Source organism: Drosophila bipectinata, chromosome 3L (assembly GCF_030179905.1).
Source record: "Drosophila bipectinata strain 14024-0381.07 chromosome 3L, DbipHiC1v2, whole genome shotgun sequence".
NCBI classification, from domain to species: Eukaryota; Metazoa; Arthropoda; class Insecta; order Diptera; family Drosophilidae; genus Drosophila; species Drosophila bipectinata.
The window spans coordinates 24,215,391-24,234,307 of NC_091738.1; the positions used below are offsets into that span (position 1 = coordinate 24,215,391).

General features: G+C 37.1%; 1 protein-coding gene across 4 annotated transcripts in view; it reads left to right on the plus strand.

Moving 5' to 3' along the window:
- The window catches only part of Snap25 (Synaptosomal-associated protein 25kDa), a 123,550-nt gene that overhangs the window by 36,949 nt on the left and 67,684 nt on the right, over positions 1-18,917 (plus strand). For 2 of the 4 annotated variants that reach the window (XM_043211369.2, XM_070279923.1), the window contains exon 4: positions 13,227-13,275. The exons of the other annotated variants lie outside the window; for them this stretch is intronic. In XM_043211369.2, coding sequence (XP_043067304.1) covers positions 13,227-13,275 — 49 coding nt within the window. The remainder of the gene's footprint in view (positions 1-13,226; positions 13,276-18,917) is intronic. 4 annotated transcript variants of the gene reach the window in all.

Genomic DNA, 18,917 nt, shown 5'->3' on the forward strand with positions numbered 1-18,917 from the left:
TGATGTATAGTGCTTTATGTTGCTTTTCTTTGTGAGAAGTATGGTAGTAGAGTACAGTAAAATAGATCGGACTATGGCCTATAGATCCAGCTTATAATGTAGAGGGACATGTCCCATTTTAGACCTATTCCCTTTTTTTTATATTTCTTGTATGTTTAGATTCGAGTTTGCTTTTCCATCTAGTCGGCACCCCAAAACATTGATTTGATTTTAACGCATAAGTGTTAGTAACGAATAGCAGAAAGTAGGCTGCGAGTATGACGTTTCACACATTTATACTGTGTGTGTGTGGCAGAGCTCGGGCAGAGAAATTTCCTATGCCTGCGGGATAGGTCCGCGCCGACCACTGATCTAGTACCATCCCTAGGTACTTCGGGCTTTCGCCATCCAGTAGCATAGGTAAAGACTCCTCACTTTTACTAGTCCAAGTGCCATCTCTTTTTTTTAGATAGCCTAGGGTTGTCGATGATTGGGATAGGATTTTCCTAAGTGTTGCAGCTTGAGTTTCGTTTTCCATGTCCGAGAAAAAGAAATTCCTTGGGGATTGCTTCACTTTCCGGATGACTTTTTTATATGTGGCTAGGAGGCCTTATAGTTATAGGCCTATATGTGGTCGGAGAAGGAGTGCGTATCTAGCAATGTCCAAAGAGATACCAAACTGAGTAATTGCTTAGTTTACAGTGTTAAATATATTGATTCTTTAGAATTATGAATAATAAAAGTGGCAACGTTTCCCCTTTCAAAGAATAAGAATAAAGTTCAAAGACACCGCGGTGTTTACATTTGAGCTCGCTATCAGTGTGTGGTGAGTATTTCAAGCATCTCGCTGTCTTTCTCTTTGTCTTTGTCCTAGTCCAAGAACCTTCCTTATACTAAATATGGTTAGTAGAAGGGTTCTAGTATGGTTAGTTTTAGTGGAAATAGTTGGAGGTTAGTAGTAGGATTCAATGGCTAGCACAAACTCGGTTTGACACAGAAAACCTTCCTTCTACTAACCAGTATTGTCTGGCTGGGACGTCGGCTCCATCCTCAGCTAAATAGGGCAAGAGTGCAGCCGAGCCTTCCTTACAATGGTGGTGGTGAGGGCTGCCTTACAATGGTAGCTCTATGGGAGCTAGCGAATTTTGGTTGATAATCAGCACCGCTTGACTTGTTCGTCCCTCCATTTGGTCAACCTTTTCAACACGTCAGTCCGATGCGGCAACTGCGGTGGAAATCACACTGCTAACTATAGAGGTTGCCCAGTTTATAAGGAGCTGAAAAGTCGCATCCACCAGAGGGGATTTACTGCCCGCACCCAAAATAATCAGTTCATAGCCTCCAGGTCAAACGCTGAAGTCTTCTTCTCGACTGCAGCCAGATCCTCACTAGGACTTATAAGCTCTGACAAAAATGTCACATACGCAAGCGCTTTAAAATCAGGACTGGCTACCCCAGCCTCAAAAAGCTCACTGCCGCAATCAGCACACCAAGAACCGAACACGGCTCAGCAGCATCAACCGCCAAAAAGTAACTTTGAAGCTATGATATGCAGTCTACAACAAAGCCTTACGGAGTTTATGTCGTTTATGCGTACGACTATGCAAGATCTAATGCGAAACCAAAATATATTAATACAAATGCTGGTTTCACAACAATCCAAATAATGACTTCCCTACGAATATCTACATGGAACGCTAACGGCGTTTCGCAGCATAAACTCGAGTTAGCGCCATTCCTACTAGACAATCAAATCGACGTAATGTTGCTTTCAGAAACACATCTTACGAACAGATACAATTTCCAACTTCGAGGATATTCATTCTATGGAACAAATCATCCAGACGGTAAAGCACACGGCGGGACTGGAATTTTAATCAGAAGCCGTATCAAGCACCATTATCATACGAAATTTGGAAAAAACTACCTACAGGCCACATCAATAAATTTACACCTAAATACTGGCAAGCAATTAACTCCAGCTGCCGTATACTGCCCCCCACGCTTCACCATAGCCGAAGATGAGTTTATGCAGTTTTTCAACTCACTCGGAGACCACTTCATAGCAGCAGAAGACTACAATGCCAAGCACACACACTGGGTATCTCGTCTCGTGACCCCAAAAGGAAAGCAGCTCTATAATGCAATTATCAAAGCTAAGAACAAGCTAGACTATGCTTCTTCTGGCACACCAACATACTGGCCGGCAGACCCAAAGAAACTTCCCGATTTAATTGACTTTGCGATTACCAAAAACATTCCTAAAAATCTTATATGCGCCGAATGCCTTTCGGATCTTTCATCTGATCACTCGCCTGTCCTTTTTACTCTACTCCAACACCCAGGAACATGGGATCATTCATCAAATCTGACCTCACATAAAACCAATTGGGTTAAGTACAGGAAGTACATCAGCTCACACATTGAGCTGAGTCCTCACCTCAGCGACGAAGCCAACGTAGACAGTTTTGTTAATTCGCTGGAGTCTGTACTCGTCTCTGCAGCTCGAGTTTCAACACCTCAAACTATAAACACACAACGCATTCAAAAGAAGACAAATCTACAAATCGAACAGCTCGTCCTCGAAAAGCGACGCTTACGTCGAGAATGGCAATGTCACAGATCGCCATCTGCTAAGCAACGCTTCAAACATGCCTCACGTCAACTTGATCAAGCTCTACAGCAAGAAAAAACGTATGTCCACCGCCGCTACATAGAGCAATCGTCAACTAACAGTACGAAACTCTCACTATGGAGAGCTCACCCAACTCTGAGCTCACCGAAAGAAACCGTGATGCCTATTAGAAATTCCACCGGCGGGTGGGCGCGCAGCGACGCAGACAGAGCCAGCACGTTTGCCAAACACCTTAAAAATGTCTTCCAACCAAATCCTGCCACCAATGCGTTTACCTTGCCGACTCTATCAGATGAGCCCCAGCCTCAACATGAGCCGATTGAGTTTCGCCCAAACGAAATCGTTAACATCATCAAACGACAATTGAATCCGAAAAAATCCCCGGGCTGCGACCTCATAACTCCCAAAATGATCATTGAGCTCCCATACTGCACCGTTTGCAATCTCACCCAGCTATTCAATGCCATCGCAAAACTTGGCCACTTTCCAGTGAGATGGAAAAAGTCAATTATAATAATTATAGCAAAGCCGGGAAAAGACCACACTATCCCCACGTCGTATAGACCTATAAGCCTACTCTCTTGCCTATCTAAACTCTTTGAAAAATTCCTAATGACTCGCATAAACACATACCTGAGAATCCAGGAAGGAATCCCGTCACACCAATTTGGGATTCGTGAAAAGCATGGAACAATTGAGCAGGTCAACCGGATAACATCTGAAATTCGGAACGCGTTCGAAAAACGAGAGTACTGTACTGCCATATTCTTAGATGTCTCGCAAGCATTCGATAGAGTCTGGCTGGAAGGTCTAATGTACAAGATCAAGACAATGCTCCCCTACAGCACCCACAAGATTTTGGAGTCTTACCTTCACGACAGAAAATTTGTCGTGAGGTGCAACACCGCTATATCCGATGATTACACTGTTGGAGCTGGAGTTCCTCAAGGCAGCGTGCTAGGGCCAATATTATATGTCCTCTACACAGCAGATATCCCGACAAGCACACGTCTAACAACATCCACGTTTGCCGATGACACAGCTATTCTTAGCCGCTCAAAATGCCCGATTCAAGCAACTGCGCAGCTAGCTCATCATATGGTCGATGTCGAAAAATGGCTGTCAGATTGGCGAATTAAAGTGAACGAACTAAAATGCAAGCATGTTACGTTCACTCTGAACAGGCAAAACTGCCCGCCGATAACATTAAACAACACTCTACACCCACAAGCAAACGTAGTAACATACCTAGGAGTACATCTCGACAGAAGACTCACATGGCGCCGGCACATTGAAGCCAAAAGAACACACCTAAAGCTACTTATTGTCTACTATTTATCGTCAACTTATTGTTAGTCTCAAATTTAAGAGTAGATTCAATAAATAAAAGCAAAGCTATAAAAGAAAAAAAAAAAAGTGCGATGTAGGAAGATGCGAGTTGCACCATTGGAGTATGGTGAGGAGCTGATTTGGCTCCTTGATGGATGATGGAATCCATATCTTCGAGGCCCTGGAAGCACCCCAGGGCCCTGTTCCTTGGTTACGATTTCAAAGCACTTCGTTCCTAGGCCGGCTTCCACCCAACTACACTTGTCTCTTTGAATCCTACCTTCGGTTGATAAAGCCAATTAGGATTCAGCTTTTAGCGATCTCCTTTTGGACAACGCTTGTGACGCTCCACGTCTTAGGAGTGGTACCGTTTCTATCGGAGTATCTTCGGAATCATCTCACAAACTCTTCGGACCCACTAAATTACCGTTAAGAATAGCAAAAAATGGCAAGCTATGTTTTCAATTGAGATCACTGTTGAGATTGAGACACCGAACAAATGCAAACTTTTTTTGAAACCTTTTTCAAAGTTGAATTTTCATTCTAAAATCTAATAATAATTTTAAAATGACTTATGTTTACATTTCCATCCTTTAAGCTTAAGATAATTTGCTAAACAGCCATTTATAAAATGATCCAAATCGGATTAAAGTCTATGGTATATTGGGAACTATTAAATTTATTTTGGAAGCTAAGGTTACGTGATCAGCGTAAGGGGTAAGTCATCATTTTGAGTAGTTAAGGTCCAAGATGGCTTCCTTGAGGAGCACCAGATGTAACACGACCTAGTCGCGAGTAAACGTTTTTAATAGAGACACGTTGGTTTCTTCCAGATAAGTAGCTCTAAATCAGTGGGGGGCAAAACTAACACATGTTTAAAATTTGTGTGGGTGCGTAGCAGAGAAAAACAATGAGAGCAGAGAATTCACTGAGCGAAAAAAACGTATTTTTTTTTTTTTTCATTTTTCGTTATTTCAAAATTTTGGAATGGGCACTAAAATTGAGTATTTTATTTAAAAAAAAGCTTTGCTAGCAACATTTCTTAAACAAATGAAAAACTACGCTTCCCTATCTATGTTCTCCATGAAGAAAACTTTTTCCAACCCAATTTCTGAGAAAATTTTTCTCAGTGGAAACATTTTGATTTTTAAGTTTGGGCTGTCAAATAAGTCGAAATGAGAGAGCTTCTAAAAAAAATTGAGAATTCTTACACTGTCAGTGTGCCGGCAGCGCTGCGGCAGAATTTCCTACCCATACTCGCGTGCTATGTAAAATGAGAGTTTGCCCACCACTGCTCTAAATCCAATTGAGGAGATTAGGTGGGAAGCCCAAAATACATCTGTTTGCAAGCCACTCAGAAATCAACTCAGTGGTAGAATGCGCTTCATTAAATCATCATGGCATGGAGAAATTATTGTGCTACAAAGGTGTTTCAAATGTGGAGTAATTCATTTTTTCAAAGGACATTTAGAAATGCCTCTATAATTGGCAGCGTTTCATTTTTCTCCTGAGCTTTGTGCACATGAGGAAAATTATGGAAGTTGCTAGAGACAGGTTCAAGAGTTTTAAGAGAAGTTTTCACAGTGCCTCGGAGTAGTTGTTTAACTTTAAGAATTTTTGATAAAAAAACACTTTTAGAAACAAAGAGGATATTTCAGCCTACCCAAAAATACGGTTAGCTGCTTGTACAAAGTGTAAAGCTAAACCGGAATAGTTAAAAGTGAATACGTTAATTGAATAAATTGTGCAAAAGGATCGGGAATTGCCTGATAGGTATTCGCTGATGAGTTTTTAGACGTAAGCAGCAGAGGAAAATATGTGTGTTTACGTTTAGTGTTTACAAAATAAACAAAAAAGAACGGCTATAGTCGAGTTTCCCGACTATATTATATCCGGTACTCATCGCTTCCACCCACAATTTAACTAACCTTTATGGCTTAAACTTTAAAGGTATGTTGTTTCCGCTCCAAATTTTTTTTGGATACTTGTGCGCTTGGGCAAAACAAAAACAACAAATCCATACTACCTATTCAATAGGGAAGCAGATTAAGAATATAACTTCTCTTAAAATTATCCAATTTGTCTACTTTTTGATTTGTACGTGTAGGTTAGCCATTGGAACAGTTTGGCATCAAAACATTTTCCAAAAACATTAACGAACTGGCGCTTTCACCAGATTTCTGTTTTGGTGGGTATTTGAAATTGAACAAGAATGTAAGCTAAGTTCGGGTGGAACCGAAGTTTATATACCCTTGCAGTTAAAACCGTATATATTTCGCAAACATCGGATACAGTTGGCAGATCTTTAAAGGAATATCATATTAAATCCAATTCAGTCTCAAGCTTCTATCTTCAAAAATATTAAAGTTGGTTTTTCTACCAAATGCCACTTGCGATCGTTCCGTAATATGGCAAATTTACGAAATTTGGTAGGTCGGATAAACTGACCAAAAATATAATCTGTACTAAGTTCCAGCGTTCTATCTTCAAAAACACGAAAATTGGGTCATTTCCGATCGTTCAGCTATATGGCAGCTATAGGATATAGTAGGCCGATCCTTATGAAATTTGGCCAAACGTTATTATTTTGCCAAACATAGCACTCATGCCTTGAACTTGAAACTTGAAACGACTTGAAACTTTGCACACACCCTTCTTTCGTTTTCACGCAGGATCTAAGTCAGAACGGCCGGGATCGGCCGACTATATCCTAAAGCTGCCATATAACTGATTGATCGGAAATGGTATAACTTTGATGTTTTTAGAGTTAGAGAGTTCGGATTTTGCATGAGTGCTATGTTTGGCAAAATAATAACGTTTGGCCAAATTTCATAAGGATAGGCCGACTATATCCTATAGCTGCCATATAACTGAACGATCGGAAATGACCCAACTTTCGTGTTTTTGAAGATAGAAGCTTGAGGCATTTTTTTTTTAATATTTTGTATTGTAATAAATTGGTTATATTATTATATTCTCATAATGATCGGCCCACTAAATCCGATTTTTGCGATATATCCGGTTTCAACTGCAAGGGTATTTCAACTTCGGCTTCGCTCGTAGTTAGCTTTCTTTTCTTGTTAAAATTATATTTTTTTTCGAACCAAAATTTTTCTAGTTTATGTAGCTAGTAGGAAGAAGGCCGAGATTTTCTTTACCTGGTCTAAAAGCATTGGAATAACTGACTTGATCCATTGATAGGATAATTAGGCCTTTATTAATATTCAATTATATATACAGTCGAATCCCGATAATTCGTACCGCGCTAAATCAAAAATCGCGATATTCGTAAAAAATTCTGTCCTTTGAAAAAAACTCGTTAATTCATAAAAATTCCATACACTTTGTTACCCTCGTTAATTCGTAGTATTTGGCGTAACCTCTTATAAATCGTAATGCGTTTAGTTAATCGCTTAGTTTGCTGATTTTTTTTGGAGAGTAACATCGTTCTGTGAAAATGTCACAAAAACGACATTTTGGAAGAAGTTTTGACCAACAATTCTGAAAGTGACGGGGATGATGACGCCGATGGAGAAGAAATTTTAACGAACTCACAAGCCAGAGCATTAATTCCTCAACTTAAACAATTTTTTTCGACCTATGATTTGCCAAATAGTGTCTTTGACAACCTAATAACCTAATTTGACAACCTTTAAAAAACGCAATGGAAAAAATAAAAGAAAACAAGAAAGGAAAGCTAAATTCGGGCGTTGCCAAAGTTGATATACCCTTGCAGTTGAAACCGAATATATATCGCAAACATCGGATATAGTTGTCCGATCCTTATGAGAATATCATAATGAAATCAATTAATTACAATAAAAAATCTAAAAAAAAAGCCCAAACTTCTAACTTAAAAAATACCAAAGTTGATACTTCTACCAAATACCAGATGGTTATATGGCAGCTTTAAGATATAGTCGGCCTATCGTTATGAAATTTAGTAGGTCGGGTTAGCTGACCAAAAATAGAAGCTGTACTAAGTTCCAGCTTTTTGTCTTCAAAAAGACGAAAGTTGTGTCATTTTTGATCGTTATCGATCATCGATCAATTAAATGGCAGCTATAGGATAAAGTAGGCCGATCCCTACGAAATTTAGCATGTCGTACTATTTTGGCAAAAATAGCTTTCATGTAAAATTTGAGCTATCTTACTCTAAAAACCCCAAAGCTATACCATTTTCGATCAATCAGTTATATGGCAGCTATAGGATATAGTCGGCCGATCCCGGCCGTTTCGACTTATATACTGTATGCAAAGTTTTAAGTCGACAGCACTTAAAACTTAAAACTGAGAGACTAGTTTGAGTAGAAACAGAGAGACAGACGGACAGACGGACATTCTCATATCAACTCAGGAGGTGATCCTGATCAAGAATATATATACTTTATGGGGTCGGAGATTTCTCCTTCACTGCGTTGCACTCTTCTGGACCGATTTTTGCGATATATTCGGTTTCAACTGCAAGGGTATTTCAACTTCGGCTTCGCTCGTAGTTAGCTTTCTTTTCTTGTTAAAATTATATTTTTTTTCGAACCAAAATTTTTCTAGTTTATGTAGCTAGTAGGAAGAAGGCCGAGATTTTCTTTACCTGGTCTAAAAGCATTGGAATAACTGACTTGATCCATTGATAGGATAATTAGGCCTTTATTAATATTCAATTATATATACAGTCGAATCCCGATAATTCGTACCGCGCTAAATCAAAAATCGCGATATTCGTAAAAAATTCTGTCCTTTGAAAAAAACTCGTTAATTCATAAAAATTCCATATACTTTGTTATCCTCGTTAATTCGTAGTATTTGGCGTAACCTCTTATAAATCGTAATGCGTTTAGTTAATCGCTTAGTTTGCTGATTTTTTTTGGAGAGTAACATCGTTCTGTGAAAATGTCACAAAAACGACATTTTGGAAGAAGTTTTGACCAACAATTCTGAAAGTGACGGGGATGATGACGCCGATGGAGAAGAAATTTTAACGAACTCACAAGCCAGAGCATTAATTCCTCAACTTAAACAATTTTTTTCGACCCATGATTTGCCAAATAGTGTCTTTGACAACCTAATAACCTAATTTGACAACCTTTAAAAAACGCAATGGAAAAAATAAAAGAAAACAAGAAAGGAAAGCTAAATTCGGGCGTTGCCAAAGTTGATATACCCTTGCAGTTGAAACCGAATATATATCGCAAACATCGGATATAGTTGTCCGATCCTTATGAGAATATCATAATGAAATCAATTAATTACAATAAAAAATCTAAAAAAAAAGCCCAAACTTCTAACTTAAAAAATACCAAAGTTGATACTTCTACCAAATACCAGATGGTTATATGGCAGCTTTAAGATATAGTCGGCCTATCGTTATGAAATTTAGTAGGTCGGGTTAGCTGACCAAAAATAGAAGCTGTACTAAGTTCCGAAAGTTGTGTCATTTCCGATCGTTATCGATCATCGATCAGTTAAATGGCAGCTATAGGATAAAGTAGGCCGATCCCTACGAAATTTAGCATGTCGTACTATTTTGGCAAAAATAGCTTTCATGTAAAATTTGAGCTATCTTACTCTAAAAACCCCAAAGTTATACCATTTTCGATCAATCAGTTATATGGCAGCTATAGGATATAGTCGGCCGATCCCGGCCCCCGATCCGACTTATATACTGCGTGCAAAGGAAAGAAGGGTGTGTGCAAAGATTCGAGTCGATAGCTTTAAAACTGAGAGACTATTTCGCTAGAAACAGACGGGCAGACGGAAATGCTCATATCAACTCGGGAGGTGATCCTGATCAAGAATATAGATACTTTATAGGGTTTCCTTCACTGCGTTGCACACTTTTGGACAAAATTATAATTCCCTCTGCAAGGGTATAAAAATTGATCTGCGCGGATATCATACGATTTCAAGTTCCAAATCTAAAAGTTGTATCTCTTATAGTCTTAGAGATCCACTCCTTCAAAATTTTAGCCCGTTTGTATGGGTATTTATTATAATTATTTGAGAATTTTACGCGCAATTGAAATTGTATGGGTATATCTCCTCCAAAAATCGGCCGATTGAGATGAAATTTGTTTTTACAGTAACTATAGAAATAGTTTGGTATCAATAGGTTTTAAAAAAACCTTTTAGTACATTTGTTGAAACGGATGGATGACACTCATGAGACAAAGAATAAACTTAAAGTGTAATAAAATTTATGTAAGGGCTTAGTTTCAGCCTGCGAAAATCTTTTTAGGAGATGGCACAACAGTTTTATATAATGTGGCGCGATTGAGCCTACTCCGTATAAGGGTGACGTAAGCGACATCACACAACACAGAATCTGTGACAATTAAATATAGAACTTGGACAATTTGTATATTAATATTAAATTATTAATATTAAATGCTGATATATTCAGCTTGCGCCATAATTTCATGCATATCATCCAACCACAAAAGGGGATTACTACCTATCCGTCATCGTTTCGTCTTATTAGAGTTAATGGTAGGGATGTCGGAAATATATCAAAATATCCATATATCGATATATTTTCTCTTAAAAAAATATTATTATCGGAATATTTTTTGGGCAAAAATAGTCGATAATAATATTTTTTAGTTGGTATTTCCGATATTTTATGTTTGGTCACTCTTAAGCCAGAAATTGGCATTAAGTTATCTTATCACGCCTGGAAGTACGGTTCCATCTGAACGGTTGGCTTCTGCCATTAAATGTATTGTCTGTGACTCCCGTAGTCGAATGACAGACGAGCATATAACCGAAAGTTTTTTTTAAATCATTGAAGAAAGATTTGTTTTGTAATTAAGAGTAATTAGGAGCATTAAATAAGATAATTAGGTAATAAGCATTATTTAGTACATATTCCATAAATTAATTAAGTTTTAAAAAACTTTTTTTTTTATATTAAGTTTTTTCATAATTAAATTTGAATACAATGTCCTTAATAATTTTGTTATTTTTTATTTCAAATAACGTAAATAAAAGTTGCTTGAGAGTGGGTATAAATATTTGTTGTTTTTTAAATTCACTTTTTAAATAAAAAATAGCTCTTATTTGCAGTTAATGGCGGATGAAAACACATATTAAAACCTTTTTTTAAATTTACAAATAACCTTTTTTCAATTTTAGCTGACCATAAAAAATATCAAAAATACGCGATATATCGATTTTTTTATGTGATATTTCTTAATATTATCGATTGATATTTTTTTCACAGCAAATATCATCAATACGATATTTTTTTAAAAACCAACAACCCTAGTTAATGGCTTCTGAAAATTAACCGGAATAAAATTTTCTAAGTAGTAACTACGAACTACTAAAAGATAAAATAGTCTAGGCCAAATTCAAAATGTAGCTAAGGGACTGGTTCAATACAGCATTTGGAGTAATAATTTATGACAAACAAGAAAGAAAAGCTAACTTCGAACGGAGCCGAAAGTCCGAAGGTCGGATCAACTGACCAAAAACAGAACCTTTTCGAAGTTCCAACTTTGTCAAAAACACGAAAATCTGACACTTTTTTATACTCCTGCAGAGGGTATTACAATGTTGGTAAAAAGTGTGCAACTCAGTGAAGGAGACATCTCCGACCCTATAAAGTATATAAGTATATTCAGGAACAGGATCACCTCCTGAGCGTTTTTACGCTAACTAGTCTCTCAGTTTTAATGCTGTCGACTTAAAACTTTGCATACAGTATATAAGTCGAAACGGCCGGGATTGGCCGATTATATCATATAGCTGCCATATAACTGATTGATCGAAAATTCTATAACTTTTGTGTTTTTAGAAATAGTTTGGTTTTCCTATGGATTATATTTTTGAAAAAGGACATACCAAATTTCATAAGGATAGGCCGACTATATCTTTTAGCTGCCATATACATAACTGAAAGATTTATTTATTGCTACTTGATTTGACCTACCAAATTTCCAAAAGAACGCCCGTCTACATCCTATAGCTGCCATATACCTGAACGATCGGTTTTTGGTTTTTGGTAAAAATACCAACATTATTATTTTGGCAGATAGAAGCAACTTATTAAAAATTTAGTATTCTAAGGAATTGGTTTTGTGATAAAATTCTCACAAGGATCGGCAAACTATATCCGATATTTGCGATGGATATCCAATCTTATTTAAACTGCGGCGCTGCCCGAAGTTAGCTTTCCGATCTTGTTTTTAACTTTTTTTAGGCGTTGAGACTAAGGAATAGTGTTAGTTTTGGTTATTTTTAAGTTTATGCATAGTTTTTATACCCTTGCAGAGGGTATTATAATTTTGGTCAAATGTGTGCAACGCAGTGAAGGAGACATCTCCGACCCTATAAAGTATATACATTCTCGATCAGGGTCACCTCCTGAGTTGATATGAGCATGTCCGTCTGTCTGTCCGTCTGCCTGTTTCTACGCAAACTAGTCTCTCAGTTTTAAAGCTATCGACTTGAAACTTTGCACACACCCTTCTTTCCTTTGCACGCAGTATATAAGTCAGAACGACCGGGTACAGATTATATTTTTGGTCAGCTAATCCGACCTACCAAATTTCATAACGATCGGCCGACTATATCTTATAGCTGCCATATAACTGAACGATCGGAAATGGTTTTTGCTTGAAATACCAACTTTGGTATTTTTGAAGATAGAAGTTTGGGACTTTTTTTTAGATTTTGTACTGTAATAAATTGGATTATATATTCATATATATTCCCTTCTGGGAATATTTCCATAAGGTTCGGCCAACTATATTCGATGTTTGCGATATATATCCGGTTTTAACTGCAAGGGTATATAAACTTCGGCTCCGCCCGAAGTAAGCTTTCCTTTCTTGTTTACTTTGCATTTGCAGCAAAAGAATGATATAGTTCAGCATTAACGCAGGTCGGGCACCATACGGTGCCAATGTTGTCGGGCAAAAAATTGGACATGAGCCAATTCCCCTCTTTAGTTAGAATAAAGAGAAAAATGGCCACATGTCATATAGCATATAGCTTTGCCCTGGTTCGGTTTTCTGGTTATGAATTTAAGTACCCAAAAGAATAGGCTTGTGCATGTTTTTTTTGGTAGGAATTAAAATTATCTAAAAACTAATTAATTATTTTAAAATCATTATAATTTTTAATATCAACTAAAAACACACATTTTTATTGGCAATTTTTCGTTTCTGGAAATGTTTTAGAAAGGTTAAAATATGTAAAAAATATGCAATGACCTTTACAAATTTAATATGATAATTACCCTTATGCACCTTTGATTTTTAATGAATTGATATCTATTTAGAGTGCGGAAGTTGGAATGCGAAGCATTGTTATGTTGGATGAGCAAGGAGGTAAGAATGTAATAAAAAATCCGAAATATATATAAGTTACGTGCTTACAATGTACCATAGAAACAACGACTCCATAATGTGATGAAATTGACACATTTTACCTGAGCTGGGGTTGTTTGTCGAAACCTGAAGGATTTTTATCTAATTTTCTTGGTCTTAACTAGACAGCATGAAAAAACAAGAAAGGACGGCTATAGTCGAGTTTCCTGACTATGATTCATCCAAAAATCGGGCAATTTGATTGACATTTGTTTCTTAGATATTTATTAACTATAGTTTGGCATCAAAAGTTTTTCTTTTGAGAGAAGTGGAATAATTTTGAAACAAACTTTACTTTGGACAGTAGGACATAGACCTAACTAACTGTAAAACTCAAACATTCCATGTTTATTTTATAATAATATTTTTGTTAGATTGGTTGATTTGGTTTTTTTTGTTGATTTGGTTTTTAGTATAAAATTCTTCCTCTTGCATTCTGTTTGGGTACACCAGCTTGGCGAAGTTTTTTTTAGATGGAGTATCTGAGTAGCGTTCAGAAGACATTCGGAATGCCTTTTTGTCTATTAAAAGAAAGCTATACGTGTTTGTAATTTTGTTCGGGTATTTCAATAATCTGGTTAAATAGCAACCTATACACTTAGTTGAGATGATCAACAAATTTGTTTGGAAGTTGTTAATAGTTCTTTCTTTTGTTCGTAGAATCCTAGAAAAAATGTTTACCAGTGTCCATGCAGATGTTCTGCATATTCTGTATAATTTTCTGATCCAGCTTAATTATACTTTATTTAGCATTTGTCTTCTTGTCATTTTTCTTGTTTCGTTACAAAAACCAGAGTCAAGCTTGTATAAATAGTTCAATAGTTCTATAGTTCAATAGATCGATAACTATTTCTATGATAACTATGTATGTACCGTTTTTTTCGTGTGCCCAAAAATGCACCCATGAAATGTAAGCACTGCTGCGCAGAGTTCAATCGAGGTTACGACTGCGCCTTAGTTGGTGCTAAGGATTTGGCTAAGAGGAGTCAAGTTTAACTGATGCCGTTAGTGATGGTGCGTATATAGAGATGGCATCCGTAACTACGCTAAGAGACATCTTCAAATCCCTGGAATTCTCCCTTGTGTTCAAGAGAAATGAAGAAATAGGGAAGAATAGGTAATTCTAAATGTTGAAAATCTTGCATTTCATTATAATAGGGGCTATTCATCATTGGGTCATGAGTTAAAAATCCAGACACGGCGCTAAGTTTTGTTGGTCTGCTGTAGAATAAATATTGTCCACGCATTTTAGTACACGTATCTCCTTCTAACTGCATCGGCAGTGTCGATTCAACACTTCTTTTCCGAGGATTGGAATAATTCCGAATGTTGAACTTCGTAATTCAGCGAGTTTTTTTTTTTTGTCTGCTGGAGCATTAAAACTCTGCTTTCATTTTGCCCGCATACCATGGCACGCGCCACTAGTCATGGAAACGATCGAGTCAATCAAGGCTTTTCGCGATCTAGTTCAGGTTTCAATTTCTAGGAAATGACAGTCTAAAAAATAAAAATCGGTTTATGGAATTCAAGAGGTATAGCTCAGAAAAGTGAAGAACATCGGACATAATGCTCATTACGGAGACACACATACGTCCCGGTCTTAATTTGTACCTTCCTTGTTATGACCAATACTTTGCCAATCACCCTAGCAACTCCGCTAAAGACGGCTCTGCTATCTTTTTCAAGACCAGCATTATCCACACGCAGAAATAGCCCACAACGCGAACCGACTTACAGCTAACTTGCATTAATATTCTAACAAATGGAGGGGTACTTAGAATAGCTTACTTGTATCTTCCTCCCAGCGATCCTTGGACAAAAAAATGATTTTGACCAGCTACTAGTTTCTCTGGGCCCAAAATTTTTGGCTAGAGGTGACTTTAATACCAAGCATCAATGGTGGGGAAATTTAAAGTCCTGTTGCCGGGGAAAGCGACTTCAAGAGGCCATAGTTTCAAGCTCAAGGCAAGTTCAAGCTTCTGGGGAACCTACTTTTTATTCCTCAATACCAGGCTCACACCAACAGCTCTGGACTTCATAAATGAGGTACCAATCAACAAACTTTCGATCGAACGGAGCTACACTTGTGAGGAGTGAATGAGCGGCTGCAAGGATTTCTTCAAACGCATTTGAAAGAGAAGCCCAAAGAAGACACAGAGAAAACCCAAAAAAAGTACAGGGCGCAGATTCCCAAAGTGCTAAAGTAACAGAGCACGTGCAGAAAAGTTTAAGGTTGGCTGTCGATTTTTAGGGATAACCTTTTTAGGGTTAGTTTTTGTGGTTCTTATATATAAGCCCTTATATTATTTGCCACGGTTGCAAATGTGCTTTTACAGTTTGATGCATTTAATGTCATTATATCTCACTTTTCACATCCCCACAAATAGGATCAGGTATATTTCTCATATTTGGTGAATTTAAACATTAAGTGGTGTACGGACATTATTTCTCTTTTCCATTTTTTGCACCATCTTCAGCGAGCTTAGAATCCACCCAGATTTCTCCCTGTAATCTCCACAAAGCTTTACTTGCCTTTTCTCCCCTTTGTAAACTAGTTGTTTAAGAAGAGTCGTAGATCAAGCATGGCAATCGGAGTGGTGGAGAAGGTCAGGGTATAAACCACGAGGGATTAAAGCTGACCCATTCAGAAGTAATTGAACCTAACCAATGTAAAGAACATTAACTAATTAGAAAGTAATAAATAAATTAAGTTCATTGCATAACTCTGGCTAGTCGTTTGGATTTGAAAGTCCCCCGAGCGGAGATGTGCTTAACTATCACATTCCGCCCATGAAAGGCATTTGTCACAACATTTTTGTGGACAATGAGGGAAACAATACACGACTCCACAATCCATTGTCATCTCCGAAAGTTCCATTAAAGTCTTTAATGGAAACCTTAACTCATCACTGAATTATTATTCTTCTTCTCAACTTCTCAAGAACTTCGCATCGCACGTATTTCGCATCGCAGCGAGCATTTAATTTAAGCTAAGAGGAAGGAAAGGAAGGACAGGAAAGAGATGTTATAGAGTAGAGACCATTCTAGTTCGAGCATAGACCCTAAAAGTTCTGTGCATATGTCGAACTACAATGGCATAGAGGAATAGAGGACCGAAATTTCTAGTCCTTCTATTAAGAATGTTAAAATTTAAGCGAGTTAATAAATGCTGGCTTTCTACATAATATATCCAATATATGGATATATTATTTCTTTAAAGCCTTCACTGTCTAGAAATATAAATGGTTTTTAATCAAAGAAGAAACTATTGCTTTTTCGCTTGTTTGATATGATATTTGTCGGTTTTCTTCACTTCGGTTAATTTTGAATTTCCAGAATTTTTCCACTTATTGAAAATGTCCATATTTTTCATTGTTAAGGGGAGGGTAAGGTATTAAATTTTTTTTTTCCTTTTTTTTTTATTTTTTAAATTGAATGCATAATATCTGAAGAATATTGTGTCAAAATTTCAAGTCAAATTAAGCAAAATTGACGAAGTTATTAGTTATTGACGAAGTTGCTTGCAAACGTTTTACACTGGATTTTTTTGTGTTTAAAACTTTAAAGCGTTTTTCCCTATTTTGCAATGACAAATTAACCGATTTTTTCCCAAAAAATTGAGTTTTTCACTTCAAAGTCTTCGAAAAAATTAAAAAATTGAAATTTTCAAAAAATCTTTACAGCGTTACCTGGGGCGAACTATTATCTAACGAATGAATTTTCATTTTTTGATTACAAACGATCCAGCACCGAGTTATGAGGGGCACCGCAATTCAACTTTTTTTTGCGACACGTCCGGACAATTGCTACCATTGCCATATTTTTTAAATATTTTTTTGTAAAAATTTTATTAAACATTTTTCTAATGTCATACTTTAATATAGCGTTGGTTGAATAAATAAATTATAACTGTGTCGTCAGGAAAAAAATCACAAAAACATGGCTTTTTTCGCATGATTTGACCTTACCCTCCCCTTAAATGCCGTCATAGATTTGTTGAATGATTGCCGGAAAATTTAATACCTCAACAACTACAAATAAATTGGTTTTCTTTCAAATAAAATTTAAAGAATACGTGCACTTTTTTATTCAATTCTCTTTGCATTATAAACAAAATACGGCTTAAATGTTTCACACAGAATTCACGGTTCCAATTAAAATTTGGATGCAAAACAAACGCTAAACAATTTTCTTGTCTATGCGTGTGACATTCACATTCATACCAATACATACGTAGGAGACCTTTTGCTTCACTGAACAACCATAATAGAAAACAACGGTTTCGCTCTGAGCGTAAGCCAGCTCATTTAAGAACCTATAAATCGTTTGCTCTCTGAGTCATTTCGTAAAAAATCAGAAAAAGAATCTCTGGTTAAAATGAAAAGAAAGCACGCTTCATGCAGATCCTCTATCCTTGCCCAACACCACCTTGGTCGGTATCTTGATAGCCCTGTTGCTAAGCTGTCAATCTCTTCCGCTTTTTCGAGCAATATTTCTGGGAGTTTCTCTGCCTCAACTTTTGGCGGCCCTTGTTACAAGTCAATTGTAAATCTAAGAAACAAATTGGACACAGCCCCACAGCTAAGACTCAACCAAATTTCGCTCTGATGAAAGGTACTACCCTGGAGTGTATTTTTTTCCCATCAAACATTTTTGACAAACTTTGAGCGGGGATGAAGTTGTATGCATTGGATACACTTGGCCGATCCTTATGAAAATATTATAATTTAAACAATTTATTACAATACAAAATCTAAAAAAAATCCCGAACTTCTCTCTTCAAGAAAACTAAAGTTGGTATTTTGGTAAAATGTTGGTAAAAACCATTTCCGATCGTTCAGTTCTATGGCAGCTATAAGATATAGTCGGCCGATAGATATGAAATTCGGTAGGTGGGATTAATTAGGCCAAAATAAAATCTATTCCAAGTTTCAATTGACTGTCTTAAAAAACACGAATGTCCCAAGCTTTTATCTTAAAAAATACAAAAAAAATACGTTTTCGATCATTCAGTTATATAGCATATAGAAGAAGCTATAAGAAATAATAGCAGCTATAGGGTATAGTCGGCCAATCCTTATGAAATTTGGCATGTCGTATTATTTTGCCAAAAATAGCTCTAAAACACCTAAGTTATACCATTTCCGATCAATCAGTTATATGGCAGCTATAGGATATAGTCGGGTGATCCCGGTCATTCCGACTTATATACTTATGATCGACAATTCGTTTGCGGGCAATCCTTGGACAAAAAATCAGGACATCGCATCGACAGACATTTTGATTTGTTTATCGGTTCATGCTGTCGAGGTGATTGTTGAGGAAGGTTTCCAAGTCGTGGAAACTCGGAAAGCACTGGAGTTCCCCAAGCAATGCACCATCTTGGTCTTGCTCTTTAGGCAGTGCTTGCTTGAGAAATTGAAACCGCTGAATATTTGACTACGCCTGGCTCTGGTGAATGAGTTGCACAAACAGATCATGGAAAGGTGGGCAATCTGTATACTTTCCAGAAATGTTAGGTACTGGCAACTTTGGAAGTTGGACTGCCGCACCAGGGCCTAGTATTTTAGGAACTGGCGTTGCTTGTTACTCGGTTACTCGGT